Below are 22,902 nucleotides of genomic sequence, written 5' to 3'. Positions count from 1 at the left end.
AAAGATTAGCACAACACTGTAAATCAACTATACTTCAATTAAAAAAATTTTTTAAAAAAGGAAAAAAAAAAATTGGTCCTTCTTACCCTGTGCAAAGTGCTAAGGCCGCCCAGACAAACACGCTCAGTCATCAAGTGGAAGAGCCCTGTGACATCCCCATTTACCAGGGGTGATAAATACCAAGCTAGGTCAGGGTCAGGCGCCCTGAGGGCTCCTCCCCAGGAGAGGGGAGGGTGTGAAAGTCTCCCGCGGTGCTGGGGAGCGACGTGCTGCTCTGAACTGGGACGATGAAATGGAGGACTGGCTTCGCTCCTGCTTCTGCCCCACCGTTGCGCTGGAACACGCAGTACCTGCTGCCACCCCTCCACTGACTCTGATCTCCGCTCCAGGCCTCTGGAGCCAAATCAGGGCGGCCCAGACCTCCTGCGTTTGGGAGATGCTGAGAAAAACAGGCTGGGACTGACTGATTTCGGCAACTGCCTACTCATCCCCCCTCCAAACAACCAGGCCTAACGGATGACACTGTAGGGGTGAGCCCTCCTAATGCTGCTTCCCTCTGGAGAGCACAGTGTGAAAACAGGCCTGGAGGGGTTGTTCTGTGGGTCGAGGGGTGGTTGGCTGTGTTTTTCTGGAGCCTCCCTCTGGGGTTTATCTACTCCCCATGCGCTGAGCTCGTTGGGGCCTGCGGACAGAACAGAATATACCCAGAGGATATAGTATGGCAACCTCCTCTGCTCTCAGGTACGGCACGTCTGATACTTCTGGTCACCAAATGTGAGGTTGTTTTTTTTTTTTTTTCCCAACACCAACCAATTCAGCAACACCAGCTGGGTGTCCTACAATTTAACTAAATTCTGACATTATCTACTTGGAGACAGGTCAGATCCCACAGGTTAAGGACACCACCACTTTCAAGAGAAAAGCTGCACACTGCATTATCTTCAGAATAAGAATTTTAAATTAGATTAATAAACATGTTAAAAGATATAAGGAAGCTATTGGAACTACAAAACAAGAAAACAGAAACATCAAAAAGAACCAATAAGAGAGACTAGGTTGAATACGTAATAATTGGACTAAAAAACAATATTTAAACATTCTCTTGAATGGATGAATTAGATAGCTGAAGAATGAATTAGTCAACTGGAAGAACAGAAATTCCCCAAAAGGGGGCTTCCCTGGTGGCGCAGTGGTTAAGAATCTGCCTGCCAATGCAGGGGACACGGGTTCGAGCCCTGGTCTGGGAAGATCCCACATGCCACGGAGCAACTAAGCCTGTGAGCCACAATTACTGAGCCTGCGCATCTGGAGCCTGTGCTCCGCAACAAGAGAGGCCGCGATAGTGAGATGCCCGCGCACCGCGATGAAGAGTGGCCCCCGCTCGCCGCAACTGGAGAAAGCCCTCGCACAGAAACGAAGACCCAACACAGCCATAAATAAATAAATAAATATAAGTAAATTAATTAATTAAAGAAACGTTTAAAAAAAAAAAAAAAAGAAATTCCCCAAAAGGAAAAAAGAAAGAACAAAGGAACAGAAAATATAAAACAGAAGCTAAGAGATATGGAGGATAAAAGTAGAAGTGGTAACATTTAGAAAATAGGAGTCCTGGAAGAAGGAGATAAAAATGGAGGGGAGGAAAGGCAAAATAAATAAAAGCAAAAATAAACAAATGGGACCTAATCAAACTTATATGCTTTTGCACAGCAAAGGAAACCATCAACAAAATGAAATGACAACCTATGGAAGGGGAAAAAATATCTGCAAATGATGCAACTGACAAGAGTTTTAACTTCCAAAACATACAAACAGCTCATATAGCTCAACAAAAATTAAAAAATCGGCAGAAGACCTAAATAGACATTTCTCCACAGAATACATACAGGTGCCCAAGAAGCACATGAAAAGATGTACTAACTAATAACATCACTAATTGGGACTTCCCTGGTGGTGCAGTGGTTAAGAATCCACCTGCCAGTGCAGGAAACACGGGTTCAAGCCCTGGTCTGGGAAGATCCCACATGCGGCGGAGCAACTAAGCCCGTGCACCACAACTACTGAGCCTGCGCTCTAGAGCCTGAGAGCCACAACTACTGAGCCCACCTGCCACAACTACTGAAGCCCATGTGCCTAGAGCCCGTGCTCCACAACAAGAGAAGCCACTGCAATGAGAAGCCCGCGCACCGCAACGAAGAGTAGCCCCCGCTCGCCGCAACTAGAGAAAGCCCGTGTGCAGCAACGAAGAGCCAACACAGCCAAAAATAAATAAAATTTTTAAAAAACATCACTAATTATTAGAGAAATGCAAATTAAAACTACCATGAGGTATCACCTCACACCAGTCAGAAGGGCCATCATCAAAAAGTCTACAAATAACAAATACTGGAGAGGGTATGGAGAACAGGATGGAGGTTCCTTAAAAAACTGAAAATAGAGTTACCATTTGATTCAGCAATCCCACTCCTGGGCATATATCCAAAAAAGACAAAAACTCTAATTAGAACTGAGATCCCGTGAGCCACATGGCGCAGCCAAAAAAAAAAGAAAAAAGGAAAATATATATAGCTAAGAGCAAAGAAAAAGAGGAAATACTTTCATAAAGCCAACCATTGAAGTCAGAATTAAAATAACTTTTGCACACATGAGTTCAGAACTGGGTAGAGCCTTGGCACTTCTGCAGATTTGAGGTACAGAAGTGAATTCAGAGCCCCAGCCCCTGGCATGAGTCCTTTATTGGGCAGGGTCAGCTCTCTGGGTTGGAGGTTAATTAACGTCCCCTACTTCAGCCTCTGGAAAGCCCTTCTTTTTCCTTCTCTGACATTCTCCCTGAGTTTCTCAGGCTCGGGCAGATTTGTGCACCAGCTGTCACGTGGCACCTGGCTTATTTACAAGAGAGGCTGGGAACCCCTTTAGCCTTGAGGTACCCAGGGCCCTGGGAGCTGCTGGGGTGGGGGAGGGAGGAGAGGGTCTGATCCCTGCATATACCCTCCCTTGGAAACACACCTCTTCCTCTTCCCTAGTCACCTAGCAAAACCTGAAGCCTGGAAGAGTCCTGCACCTGCCTTCGGGGGAGGGTATCACACGCCTCAGCTGACTGGCTTCATTCTAAATTCATGACGACAAAACTCAAAGGGGTTTGCACACTGCCCTGCAGTTCTCCTCCATTTCTCTAAGAGGTGACAGGCTCTGTTTCTCCAACCTTCCCACACCCTTACTCCCACATGGTGACCCTGACCTCACATTTCTTTGAGGAAACACCGGCCACTAGACCTTCCCACCCTTGGCCTGAAACCTGTCCACACCTGGACCACCTGACTCCTTTTCTCGCTCCGTGAACAGAGATGAAAGCCTCCACTTGGGCCATCCTCTCACCTTCCCGAGGTCTCTGTTCTTGCAGGTACCCTCCCCCCTGCACTGACCACTGGACGTGCATCAGCATACAAACAGAATCTGTCATTTCATGGACAGCTGATCTTTAAACGAACAATCACCCCCCACCTTGACCCCATGTCTCCTTGCGGTTACTGGGCCACCCCCCTGCTTCCCTGTGTAATGAAACACCTCCAAAGGGTGGTCTGCACATTGTCCCAACTTCAACTTCTTCACCTTCTGTGGGCAGAGGGGGTGGGGATGACTTCAGATTGTCTTGAAAAAAAGAAATAAAACATCACAACCATGGTTTAAAAATGGCTTCCTCCCCAAGCCCCTCTAAAGTGATCATAGAAGATTAAAAAAAAAAAAAAAAAAAAGATGTAAATCCACAAGGACCAGGCAGAGGCACGGCCAGCAGTGTTTGCGCCATGGACGGCGGATGGCCCCTCGTAACTCAGGAGAGAAGCTGAGACCTAGTGCCCTGGGAACCCAAGCACCGAGGAGAACCTGCTGACCGGGGGGAATGAAGTGGACACCTGTCTGCTAAGCTGTGGGAACTGTGACATCACCCACGGAGGACGCTCAGTGAAGCCCCATCCACACAGCTGGCTTTCTGGTGCCAGACATTCGAGAGCCTCTTCCATGAAAGGCAGAGATACCCCCAAAACAAACAGAAAAAGTGGAACTGGGACCAAAGGAGACCACGCAGAGAAACAAAGGAGACTCTGATGCATAAGCTTTCCTGTTCTCGCTCCAACTCTCTGGACCCAAGTGCTGCTTTCAGGCTGTGCTGGCCTGGACACTCAGCCTTTCTGGCCAACAACCTTTTTTAACATTGAGGTTTTTAACATTGAGGCAGCCCCCTGGGGCACGCTGGGGCTCTGAGGGAGGGTCTAACATTCAACTCTAACTCACCCTCCACGACTTACATGATAAAGTCTAAATGTGAGTGGCATTTCTGAAATGTCCTAAACCCTTGTTCTGCACTCCTGTCCCCGGTTCTTGAGTCAACTTGTCCTTCCCTCTGCTGTGGTCTGAAAGTCTGTGTGCCCCCCAAAACTCACAGGTTGAAATCCTATTGCCCAGGATGACAGAATTAGGAGGTAGGGCTTTGGGAAGTGCTTAGTACAGGAGGATGGAACCCTCATGAATGACATTAGTGCCCTGATAAAGGAGACCCAGAGGGGTGTTGTCCTTGCATCCGGTGAGGAAACAGGGAGAAGGCCCTGGCTGCCATCCTGGCCCTCACCAGTAGGTGACCATGCTGGGGCCTTGACTTGAACTCCCAGCTTCCAGAACTAAGAGAAATAAATGTCTGTTGTTTATAAGCTACCTAGTCCGTGGTAGCAGCCTGAATGGACTAAGGCACCTTCAAAGCATCCTTCCTTTCCAGGCCTGCACTAGCCCCAGGCAGGGACAACAAACTTTCCTCAAAGTCTAGGGGCCTGGGAGGTGGTCAGACACTGCCAAGGGGAACTGCAGCAAAAGCAAGACATGTGGGACCTGAAAGGAAGCCAGGCATGACACATACCGTGTGACTGCACTCACATGACACTGCGGAGACGGCAGACGTAGCGGACAGAAATCATCAGTGGTTACCAGAGCAGGGCGGAGGGGGAGGGGCGGGCAAAGGGGCACCAGAGCACCCTTTGGGGTGACGGCAACGTTCTGTATCTTGACCACTGTGGTGGTCATATGCTTGTATATTTCTGTCAAAACTCTCTGACCTGTTGGCCTTAAAGGGGTGTAAATTCTTAAAAATTACAAAGCACATTAAAGTTTTAAAGGGTGTAAGTTATACTACAATAAACCTGACTTTTAAAAAAAAAGAGATGGGAACGCAAAGGGAGACGGGACCGCCTGCTTCCAATCCCACCGCCATCACCTGCGAACTGAGCTGTAATCGCGAGCGAGCAGTTAACTTCACCCCCTCAGACTCCGTTTCCGCTTCTCGGAAACGGAGACGCCCACAGATCTCCCTCCCAGCGTGGAGGTGGGGCGTAAAAAAGAGAACGCCTGCGAGGCGCCGGCTCGAGCGCGTGCCTCCAGCTTTGCCCGCGCCCAGAGAGCCCGAGGCAGGTGCCTCCCTACCCGCTGGGTGCGCCCCGCGGACGCGCACCCGCTCCCCTGCACGGAGGCAGGGGCCCCAGCCCGGACGCCCGCACTCCCGCGCTGTGACAGGGGAGGGGGCGGGGGGCGTCCGCGGGGAGGCTCTGCCGCGCTCCTACCGCGGCCTTACCTGGCAGCCCCAACAGGACCGCGGTCACCGAGCTCCCGCGGCGCGTCGGGGAAAGGGGCGGGGCCTCACCTGGGCGGGTAACTGAGGGGACGCAAAGGGAGGGGCTCCCTCGGGAAACTGGGTGACGAGCGACGCTGAGGCGCGGAGGTGGGGCAGTCCCGGGTGTGGGCGTGGCTGAGGCGCGGAGGGGAGGGGTCGCGGGTGTGGGCGTGGCTGAGGCGTGGAGGCGGGCCCTTTGCGTCACCCGCTTGGTCTCCTGATTGGCATTCACCCCTCGGTGCTCGACCGCGGGTTCTTTGGCTCGACCTCGGACGCATCCCGGCTCATCCTTTGTCTTGGTCAGGCTATCTGATGCTTCCTTGGTCCAGGCTGACGCAGCCTGCGTCTGGTCTTTCTCCTGTCGCTGTCGCCGGTTCTGGCCTGCCTATCTGGCCTCAGGCTGTGCCCCTCTTATCGGTCTTGACTCTGTCCCTTTAACCAGAGCTTCCTCTCTCTGCCCCGTCTTTATCTCGCCTCCGCCTCCCCACCCCCCCCTTTCTCTATTTTTGTCTCCCAGACGACAGAATATCCTTCTCTCCCGGTCTTTTCGGTAGTAAAATCAGACATCCGTTAGCCGATAGCGGGGTCTGTTGAGAACGGGCCCAGATCCAGCCCGAGGTCGGAGAAATTCCCCAGAGGCTATGCGCTTGGGACTGGGCCCCCGGATTTGGCCATCGGCCTGGCTGTGGTTATTCTGGGTCCCGGGAGAGAGGCCCCACATCTGGGCCTGGCTGAGCAGTGGCCTCCGGGGCGCTGAGCCCGTGTGGGAAGGGGCAGCTCGCTTTCCCTGAGAGCCAGAAGCCTCCCAGGCCAGGAGGGTCCCACCCAGACCAGCAGGACTTCGGTCCCCTTCTCCTGCAGGAGGCACCCTTGGCCTCCGTGGCCCTCTGAGGGCCAGGGCCACCACAGCTAGTATTCTCCTCTCCCAGTACGATTCTGCTCAACTCCAGTCCCTGTCTCCCTTGTTCCAGGAAGCCTGTCTAGCCTCCTAAACTGGCTTATTTCTATTTCTTCTCTGTCAGTCTCAGACACAAAGCTGCTCAGAGAGGCTGCATCTGGCCAGTAAACAGGCCCAGCCCAGGCTCTGGACCAAGTTTTGGGAGAAGCAAAGGTGCAGGCTCTGGCTTGTGCACCCCGCTTCCCCTCCAAGTCCCACCCTCCCCTCCCTCCGAGGCCAGAGCAATTCCCTCCTTCCCACTCTGGACCCCCCTCTCCCACCTCTCTTTAGAATTTACATTAATTATGCACAGGCTTTAGACATCTTGCACAGTTGAGTTGGGTTTTTTTGTTTGCTTGTTTGTTTTAACTCTGCAAGAGATGCCATATTTGTTTTTCTAAAGGCAGTGGTAAAAAATTAAATAGTCCAAATGATGCATATCAAAAAGGAAGTTGCCTTCCCACCCTCCACCCTTAGTTCCCCTCTCCAAAGGATATGTCAGCTGCACTTTTTTCTTTCTCTCTTTTTTTTTCTTTTTTTGGCTGCGCGGCATGTGGAATCTTAGTTCCAGACCAGGGATGGAACCCATGCCCCCTGCAGTGGAAGCACGGAGTCTTAACCACTGGACCACCAGGGAAGTCCCCTGCTGCACATTTTTTGAACCTCTCACTTGTTTTTGTTAAAAATCGACTCTGAAAATCAATTCAAGTGAAAAAACATGCCTTTACAAAAAGTTACTAAGTGTGAAGTGAAACACATGGAAAGATTGAGCCTAAAGACTGCTTGGGGGAGATTTTCCTTGCATGGAGACTGGATTGGTTGAAGCTTTTTGAAACATGAGTCCGGTGGCATTGGAATTGAGAAAGCTGTGTTTCTCTGCTTGATTCATTTCCGACTAAAAACACAGGCATTCTCTGCTCAGAGGACCTTTTTTTTCTTTAAGATAAAATTCACATATAGTTCTTTAATTTAAAGCATACAATTCAATGGCCTTTGGCATATTTACAACAATCATCACAATCAAACTTAGAACATTTTTCATCACCCCCAAAAGAAGCCTTTCAGCTTCCCATTACCCCCCAAGTCCTGTTGCCCTAGGCAACCACTAATCTACTTTATGTCTCTGTAGAGTCCCCTATTCTGAACATTTCACATAAATGAAATCATGCTATATAAATCCTTTGTGACTGGCATCTTTCACTTACCCTAAGTTTTTCATGGTTCATCCCTGTTGTAGCACGTATCATTATTCCATTCCTTTTTACGGCTGAATAATATTCTATTGTATGGAGAGAATTTTATTTATCCATTCATCAGCTGATGGACATTTGGGTTGTTTCCACTTGGCTATTATAAATAATGCTCTTGTGAACATTTGCGTACAGGTGTTCGTGTGGACTTAAGTTTCCATTTCTTTTGAGTACTTACCTAGGAGTGGAATTGCTGGGTCATATGGTAACTCTATGTTTAATTTTTTTGAGGAACAACCAGACTGTTTTCCAAAGTGGCTGCACCATATAATCTGCCAGCAGTGTATGAGGGTTCCAACTTCCCCATATCCTCACCAACACTTACTATTATCTGTCTTTTTTAAAAATTTATTTTATTCAAGTATAGTTGATTTACAATGTAGTGTATTATCTGTCTTTTTAATTATAGCTATCCTAGTGGGTGTCAAGTGTATCTCATTGTGGTTTTTGATTTGCATCTTCCTGGTGACTGATAATCTGAGAACTTTTTATAAACTTGATTTGCAATTAGAGTTGTCTGCCCAACTGTCATTGTCACCTGATGTGGTGATGCCTCTGAAGGACTCAAGGGTCTCCACTTACTCTTTAATTTTTCCCCGACAGCACAGTAATGCCCTCTGCATTATGATCATAATTCAAAGCCTTCCTGAGCACCAACTGGGGGCTGGACGCTGTGCTGGGTGATGAGATACAGCAAAAAAAAGCAACATCTCACCTCTTGGAGAGCTTGGTGGGTAAAGGTGTGGCTCTGGATTTGAATCTTTGCTTTGTCACCTCGCAGCCACGTGGCCTTGGACAGGGTATCTACTCTTACCCAGCCTCAGTTTCTTCATCTGTGAAATAAGGTTGCTCTGAGAGTTGCACGTAAAGCACTTAGCACAGCGTCTGGCACATAGTGACTGCTCACAAGGCATCTGTTATTGTTAAAGATGAAGCCGGGACTTCCCTGGTGGCGCAGTGGTTAAGAACCCGCCTGCCAATGCAGGGGACATGGGTTCGAGCCCTGGTCTGGGAAGATCCCAAATGCTGTGAAGCAGCTAAGCCTGTGCGCCACAACTACTGAGCCTGCGCTCTAGAGCCCACGAGCCACAGCTACTGAAGCCAGTGAGCCACAACTACTGAAGCCCGTGGGCCTAGAAGCCCATGCTCCGCAACAAGAGAAGCCACCACAATGAGAAGCCCACATGCAGCAACGAAGACCCAACGCAGCCAAAAATAAATAAATAATTTATAAAAAAAAAAGATGAAGCCAGATGATTAAATAAATGTTAACAATACTGGACAATGAATTATGATCAGAGAAATGCAAAGTGTCATGGAACACATAGTGGGGACCCCCAACCCAGTCCAGGGTCTAGGAAAGGCTACCCAGAGGACGTGATGTTTAAACAGAGAGGTCGGAATTGGCTGGAGCAAGGCAGCATGTGTGTGTGTGTGTGTGTGTGTGTGTGTGTGTGTGTGTGTGTTCCTGGCAGTTGCAACAGCTTGTGCAAAGTCTTGGAGGCTTGGAGGCAACAGAAGAGAGCATGGCATCGGGAGAGACTGAAATGTGTTCAGAATGTCTAGAGCAGAACTGTGCAATAGAATTCTCTGCGATGATGGAACAGTTCTATCTCTGTGCTATCCAATGTGGCGGCCACTAACCACATGTGACTATGAGCATTTGAAATGTGGCTAATGTCACTGTAGAACTGAATGTTTGATTTATTGTAACTGACTTAAATTTAAATAGCCACTGAGGCTGGTGACCTTACATTGGACAGCACAGGTGTTTACACTAGAGTGTAGTGTGTACTTTCAATCAGAGATGAAGGTGGAATGTGGAGAAGGGCCTCCAGACTGCACCGGCTTGGTATGGACCGTGCCTTTTATTCCAAGTGTCGAGGGAAGCCACCAGTTGGGGGGAGGGGAGTTAGGTGATCTGGTTTTCATTTTTGAAAGATCACTCTCGTTGCTGTAAGGAGAATCGATTATGGGGGTGCTGGGGACAGGAGTGAAGCAGGGAGACCAGCTTGAAGACAGCTGTGGTCTCCCCGGCAGGGATGATAGTTGCTTGCATCAGGCAGAGATAGAGACAAATTGGTAGGTTTGGGGGTGTGGGGTTCCTGACGGCTTGGATTTTAGGAGTGAGGGAGAGGGAGGTGACCTAGGGCTGGATACTTACTTGGATGATGGCTGCGTCCCCAAGCCCCAGCGCTGAGTCTGGACCAGGGCTGGTCTGGAAGGGAGGTCTAATTTCGAAGCACAGGCCGGCCTCCTGTCCGCCCCTGCTGGCTGGTGCTGGAAGCGCCTTTAGCTCAGGGAAGGAAGGCAGCGGCCGTCAGGGCCCCTGGCTGGGGGCCTGGGGGGCTGGGGGAAGGCCCCGGAAGGTCGGGTGGGCGGGATGCATTTCCAGGGGGAGGTGCTGGGCTGAGTCTCTCCTCTCCGGGGGGCGTCCACATCAGCTCTCCCTGCCCTGCGACGGGTAAACCAGTTCCCAGGCTGAGCCACATGGCCGCTGGGGGGCAAGTGGTGGGGAAGGGGAGGGGTGGATGTCCGTGTGCAGTGGGGCGAGTCCCCTCCCCGCCCCACGCGACACGCCAGCTCCCCCCGAGGCAGGGCCCGCACCCAAGGGTTGCCTCTGACTGCCCCCCCGCATCTGGGGGCCTCAGCGGCAGGCAGTGGGGTGGGGTCGGGTGGGAGGAGGGGCGTGTCTCCCCAGAGAGGGTGTGGCCCATGGTCCGGAGGGTCAGTCTCCCGGCCAGCGGGTCCCGCCGAGGGAGAGCTGACCCCGCTGCGGCCAGGCGGGCGGGCGGGTGGGCTGAGCGTGCGGAACGCCGACGGACCCAGCCGGCTCGCGGGGCTCCCAGCCAGCCCGCGCCCCTCCGGGCCGCACTTCCTCGGCAGCCCCGCCGCCCGCCCGGACGCGCCGCGCGCAGCCTCCGCCGAGCCGGTGAGTCAGGGATGATGCGGGCTTCCCAGGGGCCCGGGCCCCGAATCCTGACGGTGAAGGGTGGCGGCCGGGAAGCCCGGGTGGGCGCCTTGCTCCCCCAGCCCTGAGCCAGGGTCTTTGAGGGGCTCCGGCTCTCTTCTCCACCTGGCCTACCAGATCCTTCCTCCCCGGCCGGGAGGATGGGGGGTCCGGGGGTCCAGCGGCTGGGCAGACAGCTGTTGCTGCGGAGACTTGGGAGCAGTGGGCTGGGAGGCAGAATGGTGAGGGGCTGGGGACATCAGCCAGGCTAAATGGCGTGTGGCCGGGAAGGACGCCCCAGGGTGGGCAGAAAGACGCAGGGTCGAAACTGCATGATGAGGCAGTCGACAGGCCCCGGCCTCTCCTGCTGCTGTGGGAAGATGCCCCCCGCCGTCCTTCCGCCCCGGGGCTGAAGCCGCGCAGAAGATGGTCCAGGCCCTGACCTTCCCACCCTCCGCTTCCCGTCCCCAAGCTCTGCTCTGCTCCCTGCCCCCTTCTCCTCCCCGCCAGCCCCGCTGTCTCCCCCCCCTCCCCAACTCGGACTCTTTTTCCTTCTTTCTGCCCACCCACTGGGGGGGCCCCCCGGGGCTTCCCCCTCCCCGCCCTGGGGCCCCGCCCTGGCGAGCGCTGGCGGCTGTGGTTTCTGCTCTCCCGGGAGGTCGAGGTGGTGCCCTGAGCTGAGCTCCCCCGCCTGGCCTCGGGCCTGTCGGGGAGCTGCTGGGTGAGGGGAGCTTGGGCACCAGCGAGGCGTCTCCCTCCTGCTGTGAAGCCCCTAGAGACCCTAAGGCACAGAGAGGTGGCACTCCTCAGAGACTGAAAGTACAGACGGGCCCCGAAAGGTTTTGAGACCTGAAGAAGAACGTCCCGGTAGGCCGAGGTGGTTTCAGACCAGGCTGTGCCAGCAGCCTGGGACCTTGGGCAAGTCACTTCCCCTTTCTGAGCCCTAGTCCTCCTGGCAGCAAAATGAGGGGTTTGATAGGCCAGGGGTTTTCCAGCGGTTTCCCCAGGGCACCCCACACCCACTGTGTGGGAGGTTGAGTGACCTGCCCCACCCAAAACTGCATTTTTTTTTAATGTAAGTATTGGCCACTGGGCAAGATGTTGTGTAGAGAAAGGGGTGTGCTGTTAACACAGATGTTTTCGGACCAGGGGCTGTGGCCTCTCAGAGATCAGGAAGTCCCAGAGGGACAGTCAGGGACAGTTGTGGGCCCTGTTCCTCCAACAGATCCTGTCCTCCCTCCTCTTGCTCCCCTCCCCGCTCCTGTTGGGCTGGGCTCGCGCGCTGGCGGCTGGTCTGCTTATACCCAGCTTCTAACCCTCTCTGGGCCGGGCTTCAGCCAGCCCTCCTACCCCCACGCCTACTGGGAGGAGCGCATGCCTGTGACACCTCCGTCCCCACAGAGGTTCCAGCCAGAAGGAGCAGCCGTGCCTTAGGATGGCCTCGCCCTCCCGCCCTCCCGCTTTCAGGCTCGAGACGTCAGATGGAGGCCAAGAAAGTGGTGCCCAGGTGGACAGAGGAAAACTGGGCGGTGGTGCCGGGCCGCCCCCCATGGAGTCACCATTCCAGGGCGAGGACCGGAACTTCTCGCCTCAGATCAAAGTGAACCTCAGCTTCCGAAAGGGGGCAGGTGCCAGGTGAGGCAGCAAGCGGGGCCGGGGGAGCCCGGGGGGCTCACCGCCAGCAGAGTCAGACTGGGTGGCCTAGCCCCGCCCCAGTGCCCCTGTGCCACAGCCTTGGGGGTCCTGGGTCTGGCTCTGATGGCTCCTGAACCCTGCTCTGCTCTCTGGGGTTGCTCCTTCCAGAACCTTCCCCGTTCTTGGCCTTCTGTCTCCTGAGGTTGTGTTCTTCTTGTAGGGACATACTCTTTCACCTCCCGGCATGCCCCCTGTTGGTGCCGTCCCCTTCCCAGCCACAGGCCCTGCGGGGGGTGCTAGCAAGATCCACGCTCCAGGCCAAGAGAATCAAGGACACGTGGAAATGTCCCGGGTGTTCCCGGGCTCTGCTCCAAGGCTGGACCTGTTGCCCTGGGGTCGTGGACTCTGGGGCTTGAGGACGGTGGCCTCCTGCTCGGAGCCACCTTCACTGTGACCTTCCCGTGATGTCTTCTAATTCAGACTGTGGGAGCCACTCTCGGAGGAGCGCCACCTCCAGTCCTGTGGGTGTGGGGGAAGGGTGCACCTGGATCCCCGCAGTGTGAGGTCTGACATACGAGGCTGGAGAACCTGCCTGGGCCAGGCAGCACTCTGCCAGGGAAGCCCCTCCCTCCCTGCTCATGCCCTGGACTCTGCCCCCAGCCTCGGCCTCCCAGCCCAGAGCCGCCTGTCCTGTTTGTGCTGCGGGACCAAGGTCAGGTTCAGACCAGGGCAGGAGAGGGTGCTTGCAAGGCTCCTGGGAGCGGGGTCCCCTGCCCGAGACAGAACCGGCCCCTCGATGCCCTTTGGTGCTTCGATCTGTGCTCCCGCGGGGCCTCCCTATCCCAGGACCGTGATGCCGCCCTGTGACAGGAAGTGCTTTGTCCAAATAGCCACTTCGCCCGGCCGGACTGCCCACGGGACTCCCCAGTCAGCCGCAGTGACCTCTTGGTCACGTCCTGGCCGCATGGTCTGCTGGACGGATGATGCTGCGTCTGGCCAGGCAGCTTCCTGCCCTGTCAGTCACGTGATCATGGCTTAAACCATGACTGATCCAGTAATCCCCCCACTCATCAGAGCCCCCACCCCTTTCTTGGTTGATCCATTCCATGGCAGGCCTGAGGGTCCCCAAAGCATCAAACCGTCCCCCCTTTCTTGTCCCTTCATATCTGCTGGTCGTGGTACCGGGAGCCCCAGTGACAGCCCAGGCGGGGATGCCCACACACGCTGGATTCAGAAGGGCTACCGGCCCCTCCTGGGGCCTTTCGCAGAGGTGTGGCTTCTCAAGAAAATTCTGTGAGCGTCTGGTGTCCGCTCTGGACCCCACGCCTCTGAGAAACCTCCGTCTGTCCAGCCTGGCGTCTCTCTGGGGTGGGCAGTCGGGGTCCAGAGTTGGTTGAACAGCAAGCACCCCACAGCCCGTGAGCTCTGCACCATGCGGCTTTGGGAAAGTTACTCTACCTCCTTGTTTGTCTGATGGAAAAAATAGAGCTTACTCACGCAGGGCAGAAGTGAGGGCCAAAGGGGCAGGTACTCCGTCGTTCGGCCATAGATGGTTTCGGAGAGGACGTGGGGCTTTTCTTGATTTTCTTGGTGGAGGCCAGCGGCACGTACGGCCCCCAACAGTCCGTGGTCACCTCCGGTGGCCCCGCCCCGCCCCGCCCCAGAGCCCAGCTCAAGAGCCACGAGGAGCTCCTGTGCTGAAATGGACAGTGAACCTGTTGCGAGCCGCGGGGCACCTGGCGAATGACAGGGGGTGCCTGCAGCCAGCAGGCGTGGCCGGTGCCCCAGCCGGGCCCCTCCTCCGGGGGTCTGAGCGCTTGCGGTCTCCTTGGCCTGCCTGGGTGCGTAGAGGCTCTCAAAAGGCTCCCGTGGGGCTCCTGGGCCCCAGAAAAGGCTCCCTGGGAAGCGGGACTCTCTGGGGACCCAGGGCTCTCCTGCAGCGTCAGTCACAAACCACATCCCCACAGCCAGCCAGACCCAAACCGCTTCGACCGTGACCGGCTCTTCAGCGCGGTGGCCCGGGGGGTCCCCGAGGACCTGGTGGGGCTACCAGAGTACCTGCGCCGGACCAGCAAGTACCTCACGGACTCGGAGTACACAGGTAGGCCTGCTGCTTGGGCCGGAGCCGCCGTGTGCTGTGCCGAGACCAGGCCGCCGGCTCGTGGTGACCAGTCAGCAGCTGAGGGGCGAGGAGGGGCGGTGTTCTAGCAGCCCTCCTGCCAGAACGACTGCAGGGGCCCTGCTGACTCCCCCTTCCACTCGCCGCACCGGCTCCCAGCCTGCCTCTGCCGCCTCAGCCGTTTCACTGGCCGAATGGGTGGATATTCACGGCCTTCCTCAGTGCAGCTTCTCCCTGTCTCTCTCTCTTTTTCAGTCACAGCATCGCTGAGATCTAATACACGTACCTTACACTTTATCCATCTCAGAGCATTCTTTGCCCCAGATCTAAATATCTGTATTGTTTGGGGATATCTGATTAGGAAAAGAACATGTGTGCCTTCTAGAAGGTTCAAATAGTAACGAAATGTATAAAGCTGAGGGTAAAAACAGCCTGTCATCCTGGACCCCTGATAATGATTTGGGGTACATCTTTTCAAACTGTTTAAATACATTAGGCATACATTTACATAAATGGGGTCATGCCATTGATGTAAATACATAATGATGTGCTTGTAATGGGCTCTCCCCCAACTTAGTCCATTTCAGTACACAGGCCTCTAACTCAGTCACTGTAACAACCTGCAGAGTTTCCCATCCTGTACATTTACCACAATTTACTTGACTAACCACTTATTAGTGGCCGTTTAGGTTGCGTGTAGTTTTTGGCCTCAACACGCTGTGTGCTAGGCCCTCTGTGGGCTGAGAATTTTGTATATAATTCCATGTGATCCTTACAATAAGCCTGGAATGGTCCCATTTTACAGTGAGGAAAACTGAGGTTAAGAGAGGCCAAGGGGCTTTCCTGGTGGCGCAGTGGTTAAAAATCTGCCTGCCAATGCATGGGACACGGGTTCAATCCCTGGTTCAGTGGGCCACAACTACTGAGCCTGTGCTCTAGAGCCCATGAGCCACAACTACTGAGCCCGCATGCCACAACTACTGAAACCCGCGCGCCTAGAGCCCATGCTCCGCAACAAGAGAAGCCACCGCAATAAGAAGCCCACACACCACAACGAAGAGTAGCCCCCACTCACCACAACTAGAGAAAACCCGCGCGCAGCAACGAAGACCCAACACAGCCATAAATAAATACATTAAAAAAAAAAGAAATACTACTCCAAATGTTCTCGTGTAGACAGTGTTGCACACATGACGAACTATGTCTTAGAAACTTAATTTCTAGGGCAGAAACTGTAGTCATACCTATTGGTATTCTAACACCTGTTGGCTGGAGGCTTAACTCCCTGCAGCATGGCTGGGCTCCAGCCGGCCGGGGTGCTTTGGGGCATGGGCTCACTGTACAGGCGGGTGGGTGGCCTGAGCACCGCAGTGGCCCCCCCTCCTCCCACAGAGGGCTCCACGGGGAAGACATGCCTGATGAAGGCCGTGCTGAACCTTCGGAACGGGACCAACGCCTGCATTGAGCCGCTGCTGCAGATTGACCGGGACTCCGGCAATCCTCGGCCTCTGGTCAACGCCCAGTGCACAGATGAGTACTACCAAGGCCACAGCGCCCTGCACATCGCCATCGAGAAGAGGAGCCTGCCGTGTGTGAAGCTCCTGGTGGAGAATGGGGCTGATGTGCATGCCCAGGCCTGTGGCCAGTTCTTCCAGAAGAAGAGACAAGAGACCTGCTTCTACTTCGGTGAGGAGCCTTCTTGGATAAACTGAGCTGCAGAGGGGGTAAGGCCTTGCCCAAGGTCACAGGGTTAATGTGACCCTTAAACCCAGATCAGTCTGACCCTGAGGCTCATGCTTCTAATAGCTAGGCCGCCTGCAAAAGCAGTTTGTCTTAAGAGGTGTTTTATCCTTGTCTGGCCAAGGAAGCTCGCCACACATGAGCTCAGACCAGGGCAGGGGAACGGGGGCGTAGAACTGGTGTGTGATGAGACTTGACCAGACAGGGCCTGGAGAAAGGGGTGTCTGGGCCCCGGCAAAGAAAAGAGAAAGAGGCAGGGGGGCGGGAACCCTGGTTGGCAGGCTCCCGTTCTGCTCCCTTAGATGGTAAAGAGCTTTGGGCCCCTCTCCCTTGGGTCAGAGCTGGACAGAGCCACCTTGACTGGGGCTTCTAGGAGGATGCGGGGCCCGGGGCCTTCTCCGCTCACTGCACTGGCCTGGGTGGGCCCGGGACCCCAAGGCAGTGCGTATTCTCTCCTGTGGGCGCCTGACCCGCCTCAATGAGGTCCAGGGAGCGTGAGAAGCAGGCGGGTGGACGCTGGGAGGCCCGAGGCCCAAGCTGTCCCCTCGGCCCCCAGGCGAGATGCCCCTCTCTCTGGCTGCGTGCACCAAGCAGTGGGATGTGGTGACCTATCTCCTGGAGAACCCGCACCAGCCCGCCAGCCTGCAGGCCACCGACTCGCTGGGCAACACGGCCCTGCACGCCTTGGTGATGATCGCAGACAACTCGGCCGAGAACACGGAGCTGGTGACCCACATGTACGATAGGCTGCTCCAGGCGGGGGCCCGCCTCTGCCCCACGGTGCAGCTCGAGGACATCCCCAACCTGCAGGGCCTCACGCCCCTGAAGCTGGCCGCCAAGGAGGGCAAAATTGAGGTGAGTGGCCAGCCCCCCTTTCCAGGAAGCAGCAGGACTCAACCCGGGATTTCTGCAGAAAGAGCCTGAGGTGGTGTCTAGCTCAGAACAGTTTCAGCATGCACCTCTCCTGTGTGTGTGTTTATTGATAAATTACATGTGAGTTACAGAATGAATATATTACATTTTAAAACAGGGATTTTATTTTATTTATTTATCTTTGGCTGCGCAGCTTACAGGATCTTAGCTCCCTGATCAGGGATTCAACCCAGGCCACGGCAGTGAAAGCGCCAAGTCCTAAACACTGGACCACCAGGGAACTCCCAGGGATTGTTTTTTTAAGTCACTTGGGTTTCTTGATTAGGAGACAGTCTTCTCATGTTCTTTGCTCTCAGGTTTTCTTCGTATTGATGGCTAAGTGTTCTTGATAACGAACGTATCATCATTTTGTTTACTATAACAGTTGCAAATTTTTCTCCCAGTTCAACGTTAAAAAAATTTTTATGGCATTTTTTGCTACACAGAATTTTTACATTTGTATGTATCCAAGTGTTATTATCTTTTCCTTGGTTTTGCTATTGCTTAATTCCTTCTACAAGGTTTTAAAACTGTGTGTGTTTGTGTGCATGTGTATATGTGCACGTGAATGTGTATATTCCATATCCATATTTGCTTCCAGACTTTTCTTTTGCAGCTTGATTTTTAATGCCTAAAACTTTATCTGAAAGTTATAGGTTACTCTTATAAAGAGTAAGCACGAGGGACTTCCCTAGTGGTCCAATGGTTAGGACTCTTTGCTTTCATTGCCGAGGGCCCGGGTTCAATCCCTGGTTGGGGAACTAAGAGCCGCTCGGCAAAAACAACAAAAAAGCATGATCCAGCTTTACTTTTTTCCCAAACGACTTTCCTGTTGTCTGATCCTTATTATTAGGGGAGCTTACAATCCACACAGCTGACACAGGGCCCAATGCTTAGAACACAGGTATTTTTAAAGGTTAAGATAAAAATAAACGTAAGTGGAAGTTTTATGTTTTTTTCCTGCCCTCCAAGGTCCCGGGGGTGTGGGTACCTCTCTTTGCCGTCTAGAGGCACGACTGTGTGGCCTGTGGAAGCCGCTCCCCGATCTGGGAAGCCTCCCCAGCATTCCGCATTTGTAAAACCAAATTGCTTCTGGACCTGTCCGGGTTAGGGGTGGCTTCTAGTCTGTTGAAAGCTCGAGACTCTGGCCACAAACGTGCACACACGTGTGTAGCTGGTAGCCTCTGATCTCATGGGGCCTTAAGGACCCTTGGATTGGGGGTCCCTCGGCCATATGAGTGTCCAGGAGAGAGGCATTGGGGCAGGAGTGCGGAAGGAAGAGGCAGGCTGGCATGGGCGGGTGGGTGGGAGTGTCTGCATGGTTGGCTGAGTGTGCGTGGACCTGTGTAAGAGTTCATACGCGCAAGGACCCGCGGGTGCAGGGCGTGTTCGCGTGTCTGGGCGGTGGGCAGCTCTGTGCAGGCCAAGCTCACGTGCCTGCCCTGCAGATTTTCAGACACATCCTGCAGCGGGAGTTCCTGGAGCCGAGCCAGTCCCTCTCCCGCAAGTTCACGGAGTGGTCCTACGGGCCCGTGCGGGTGTCGCTGTATGACCTGGCCTCTGTGGACAGCTGCGAGGAGAACTCCGTGCTGGAGATCATCGCCTTCCATTGCCAAAGCCCGGTGAGCCTGCTTCACCCCGGGGCGGCGGTGTGCGCAGAGGGCCTGCCAGAGCTCCCTGCAAGGTCCACCGCTGGGGGCTGCCTGCAGGACCGCTCCCGCCCTTTAACCGAGCAGTCGGGGTGTGGCTGCACGTGCGAACCCGGCCGCCGGTCCCACCCGACACGGGGGTCACACCGGGGGCCTCTCTGTTGACCAGCACCTGCTCTGGACTGGTCACTCCACAGCCATGAGGGTGGGGTGGCGGCCGGCGGGGAGGGGTCGTTCGGGGCTCCGCGCCCTCTCCGCTCTCCCCTGGTGCCTCCGCATGTACTCGCTGAATGCGCCTCTGGCTCTCGCCTTCCCGTCCCAGCACCGGCACCGAATGGTGGTTTTGGAGCCGCTGAACAAACTGCTGCAGGCGAAGTGGAATCTGCTCTTCCCCAGGTTCCTGTTCAACTTCCTGTGTTACTTGACCTACGTGTCCATCTTCACCGCTGTCACCTACCACCAGCCTCCCCTGGACAAGGCAAGGCAGGGAGGGGCACATCCTGGGGAGGCCTCCTGGAAACAACCCTGGCAGAAGATGGGGCAGGGATTACAACCCCGTCCTGCAAATGCTGACGGGAGGCCTTACCGCTTGGTGGTCCGCCCACGGCGCTTACACAGCTGGTCATGATATGGAAGTAACAACATAGTAGTAACAACAACAGTAATAGTACTTACTGAGTGTACAGCACACGTGAGAAAGTATTCAAGTGATTGACGACGTGTGTTAATGTATTTAATTAATTTCACAGCAACCCTCTGAGATGATGAACTCTTATCATCGCCAGTTTACAGTTGAGGGAAGGAAGGCACAGAGAGTTTAAGGGACTTACCCAGGGTCACACGGGCTGTGAGTGGTGGAGTTGGGATCTGAACCCAGGCAGTCTGGCTCCAGAGCCCGTGTTCGCTCTGCTGCTCTGGGGGCCTCCCCACAGCTCTCCCGAGGAATGGGCCCCCAGCCTCGCTGTCAGAGGGCAGCTGCCGGGAGGGGACCCCAGGCCCGACCCGAGTGTGTCTTCGTGCAGGACTTCCTCCCGCTGGAGGTGACCGCTGGGAACTCCGTGCTGCTGCTGGGCCACATCCTGATTCTGGTCGTGGGGGCCAACATCCTCATGGGCCAGGTGAGGGCTCCTCCCATCCCCCACCCCAAACCTGGAATTCTGCTACAAGAAGCCTGGGAGTGAGTTCACGACAGTCCCTCCATTTATGGGAAACTGAATCCCACACCTGGTCCCATCCTGGCCAGCCTCAGGGCAGCTGAGGGCCGAGGGTTCCGGCCTTGCCTTTGGGGCTGGGTACCCTCCCTGCTGTGCTTTCTGGGGTGCCCGCGGGGCAGCAGGTATCTCCTATGATTCCTTGGCAGTGCCGGCTCTGCTCCCATGGGAATGGAGCTGGACGCCCCCGACCCCAGGTCCCTGGCTCATTCCTCACCTGGGGAGCACAGAAGGGTGGCGGCAGGGGGAACTCAGCCCAGTGCCTCCAGCACGGCCTCTTCAGGAGAAGATGCTGCCAGCTTGCAGGAGACAGGCTGGCCGTGGCACTGAGACTCGTTGAGTGAGTCTTTGAGAGTGGGCAGGACTTAGGCACCAAGGCCAGGTTGGCTGGAGCACCCGGTGGTCCCCGTGAGGCCAGGGAGGGGAAGGGAAAGGAGCCTCTTTCACCATATGGAGTGCGAGTTCTCCACCTGGATCCACAGGGAGACAGGAGGCCCCTGCCATGGTCTGGGTGTCTGCACTTTTTGGAAACAGGGTCCAAACTTTCTCAGCTATCAGCAGGACTCACGAGCACCCCCAAAGTTCAAAGCTGCCGCCCGAGCCCCTGAGGTGGTCCTGGCGAGGCTTTTACAAGCAGGGCGGCCGGCGGCCCTGAGGGCAACGGGGCTGCTTGTGGCCTGGAGAGCAGGTGTCACGGCCTGTCCTCCTCCTTCCCCCGCAGCTGTGGTACTTCTGGAGGCGCCGTCTGTTCATCTGGATCTCGTTCATGGACAGCTACTTTGAAATCCTCTTGTACGTGTGGCCTCACTCCTCCTCCCCTGTCTCCTGCCTGGGAGGGGGCACCAGGCTGGCTTTGGGGGTGAGGACCCTGGGCCAGGGAGCTCCAGGAGGCTGGGAGCAGCTCGCGGGCCAGACTCCGGAGTCGGGCTGCTGTCCGGTCCGGGTCCCGAGCATGATAGTCACATCGACCGAGCCCCCGCTCTGCACCAGTGGAGCCTGAAGTCTTCACATGCGTGTCTACCTGAATCCCCGCCGACACTCTCCGAGCCGGGCGTTATTACTGTTACCCCCGTTGTACGGGGAAGGGAACTGAGGCCCACGGGGGTTGAAGGCCTTGCCCGAGGTGGAGGTCAGGATGCTTGGATCCAGTCCCAGAGGCGAAACTTCTCATCTCTGAGGGCGTGGGGGGCGAGGCAGCGGGGGCCAGCGCCGGCCACAGGAGGCCTGCGAGCTGAGCCCGCCCTGCCTCCACGCAGCCTGGTCCAGGCGCTGCTCGCCGTGCTGTCCCAGGTGCTGTGCTTCCTGGCCATCGAGTGGTACCTGCCCCTGCACGTGTGCTCGCTGGCGCTGGGCTGGGTGAACTTGCTGTACTACATGCGCGGCTTGCAGCACACGGGCATCTACAGTGTCATGATCCAGAAGGTGAGAGGCAGGGGCAGCCCCGTGCAGCCAGACCGGGCAGGGCTGGACACCGCACCCCGGGGGGGCTCCCTGTGGGCCCAGCAGGCAGGTGCCTCCCCCAAGCTGAACCACCCACCGGCTCGTGCCTTCTAGGTCATCCTGCGGGACCTGCTCCGCTTCCTCCTGGTCTACTTAGTCTTCCTTTTCGGCTTCGCTGTAGGTAAAGGCCCCCCGTCCCCCACCCACTCCTTGCCCCGCCTCGAGGCTGCCCGCTGGTCTCCCCAGGCTGAGGACCCCCCTGCCTCTCTTCTCAGCACTGGTGAGCCTGAGCCGGGAGGCCCAGGACCCCGGGGCCCCCGCGGGCTCCAACAGCACGGAGGCGGCGGGCGAGGGGGACAAGGAGGGCAGCACGGCCCCGTACGAGGGCATCCTGGACGCCGCCTTGGAGCTGTTCAAGTTCACCGTCGGCATGGGCGAGCTGGCCTTCCAGGACCGGCTGCGCTTCCGCGGGGCGGTGCTGCTGCTGCTTCTGGCCTACGTGCTGCTCACCTACGTCCTGCTGCTCAACATGCTCATCGCGCTCATGAACGAGACTGTCACCAGCGTCGCCAGCGACAGCTGGAGCATCTGGAAGCTGCAGGTGCCCGGCCAGGCGCCCCGTCCCCTCCAGTGTTCTGGGCCCGGCGGGAGCGCGCACAACCCACCGAGCTGGGCCCCCACGTGGGTGCGGCCCTCACGGGGGCCTCCCTCGTCCTCTCCTTCCTGCGCGGGGCTGCCGAGAGGCTGCAGGAAGGCCTGAGGGCGGTGCCTGGCACACAGTAGGTGTTCAGTGTGTTAGTCACCATTGTCATTAGTATTAAGTGTTTCCTGAGAGCCTAGTGCAGGGCTAGGCACAGTTCTAGGCTCTAAAGACCCGGCAGAGAACAAGACGGAGACCCCGCCCTCATACAGCCCCCTCCTGTGTTCGTCGCTTGTTCCGTGGGGTCGGCTTGGTGGACAAGGCAGGCGGGATGCGCGATCCCGGAGCTGGCCCAGCCTGGAGGAGCTGGGGGAGCAGGGGCTCGGGTAGCTGGGAGCTGATGTGACACCTGCCTGCAGTGGAAGCAAGAGCTGCTGCTTGACTGGGGAGGGTCGGGGCTGGGCCTAGGCAGTTGGTGCAGGGTGAACCTCGCCCGGGGGGCTGGACTGTGTGACCAATTCACCGTTGACCTTGGGCAAGCCCCTTACCTTCTCTGAGCCTCACCTGCAAGGTTCTGTGCCCGCCCCCCGCCCCCAGCTCGTTTGTGTGATAGCAGCAGGCACAGGTGATGTTCCGTACCTGGGGGAATTCTAGAACCTGTAACGATGCAATCGCAAGGAACTGTAGGGCGCTCGTCACATGCTGACTTCCCAGCAACCACCCAAGGCATATTGGCCTCAGTCTGTAAGCGGGGAAAGAGACTCAGAGG

The 22,902-nt window shown here is 55.8% G+C and overlaps 1 protein-coding gene across 9 annotated transcripts in view; it reads left to right on the top strand.

Annotated features, from left to right (window-relative positions):
• Positions 1 to 607: 607 nt before the first annotated feature.
• The window catches only part of TRPV2 (transient receptor potential cation channel subfamily V member 2), a 28,994-nt gene continuing 6,699 nt past the window's right edge, over positions 608 to 22,902 (top strand). Inside the window, exons 1-12 of one of the 9 annotated variants that reach the window (XM_082374082.1) lie at positions 10,555 to 10,769; positions 12,189 to 12,422; positions 14,390 to 14,523; positions 15,934 to 16,227; positions 16,838 to 17,136; positions 18,642 to 18,815; positions 19,165 to 19,320; positions 19,865 to 19,960; positions 20,775 to 20,912; positions 21,344 to 21,475; positions 21,608 to 21,674; positions 21,769 to 22,094. In XM_082374082.1, coding sequence (XP_082230208.1) covers positions 12,223 to 12,422; positions 14,390 to 14,523; positions 15,934 to 16,227; positions 16,838 to 17,136; positions 18,642 to 18,815; positions 19,165 to 19,320; positions 19,865 to 19,960; positions 20,775 to 20,912; positions 21,344 to 21,475; positions 21,608 to 21,674; positions 21,769 to 22,094 — 2,016 coding nt within the window. In that variant the 5' untranslated portion in view covers positions 10,555 to 10,769; positions 12,189 to 12,222. Of the gene's footprint in view, positions 621 to 10,551; positions 10,770 to 12,188; positions 12,423 to 14,389; positions 14,524 to 15,933; positions 16,228 to 16,837; positions 17,137 to 18,641; positions 18,816 to 19,164; positions 19,321 to 19,864; positions 19,961 to 20,774; positions 20,913 to 21,309; positions 21,476 to 21,607; positions 21,675 to 21,768; positions 22,095 to 22,902 lie in introns of those variants that run through there. The other 8 variants (XM_082374077.1, XM_082374080.1, XM_082374081.1 and 5 more) reach the window with 8 other exon arrangements.

This window comes from Balaenoptera borealis (genome assembly GCF_965194805.1).
Source record: "Balaenoptera borealis genome assembly, chromosome: 20".
Classification (NCBI taxonomy): Eukaryota; Metazoa; Chordata; class Mammalia; order Artiodactyla; family Balaenopteridae; genus Balaenoptera; species Balaenoptera borealis.
The sequence above is the reverse complement of the archived record's forward strand: the minus strand, read 5'-3'. Positions and strand labels throughout refer to the sequence as shown.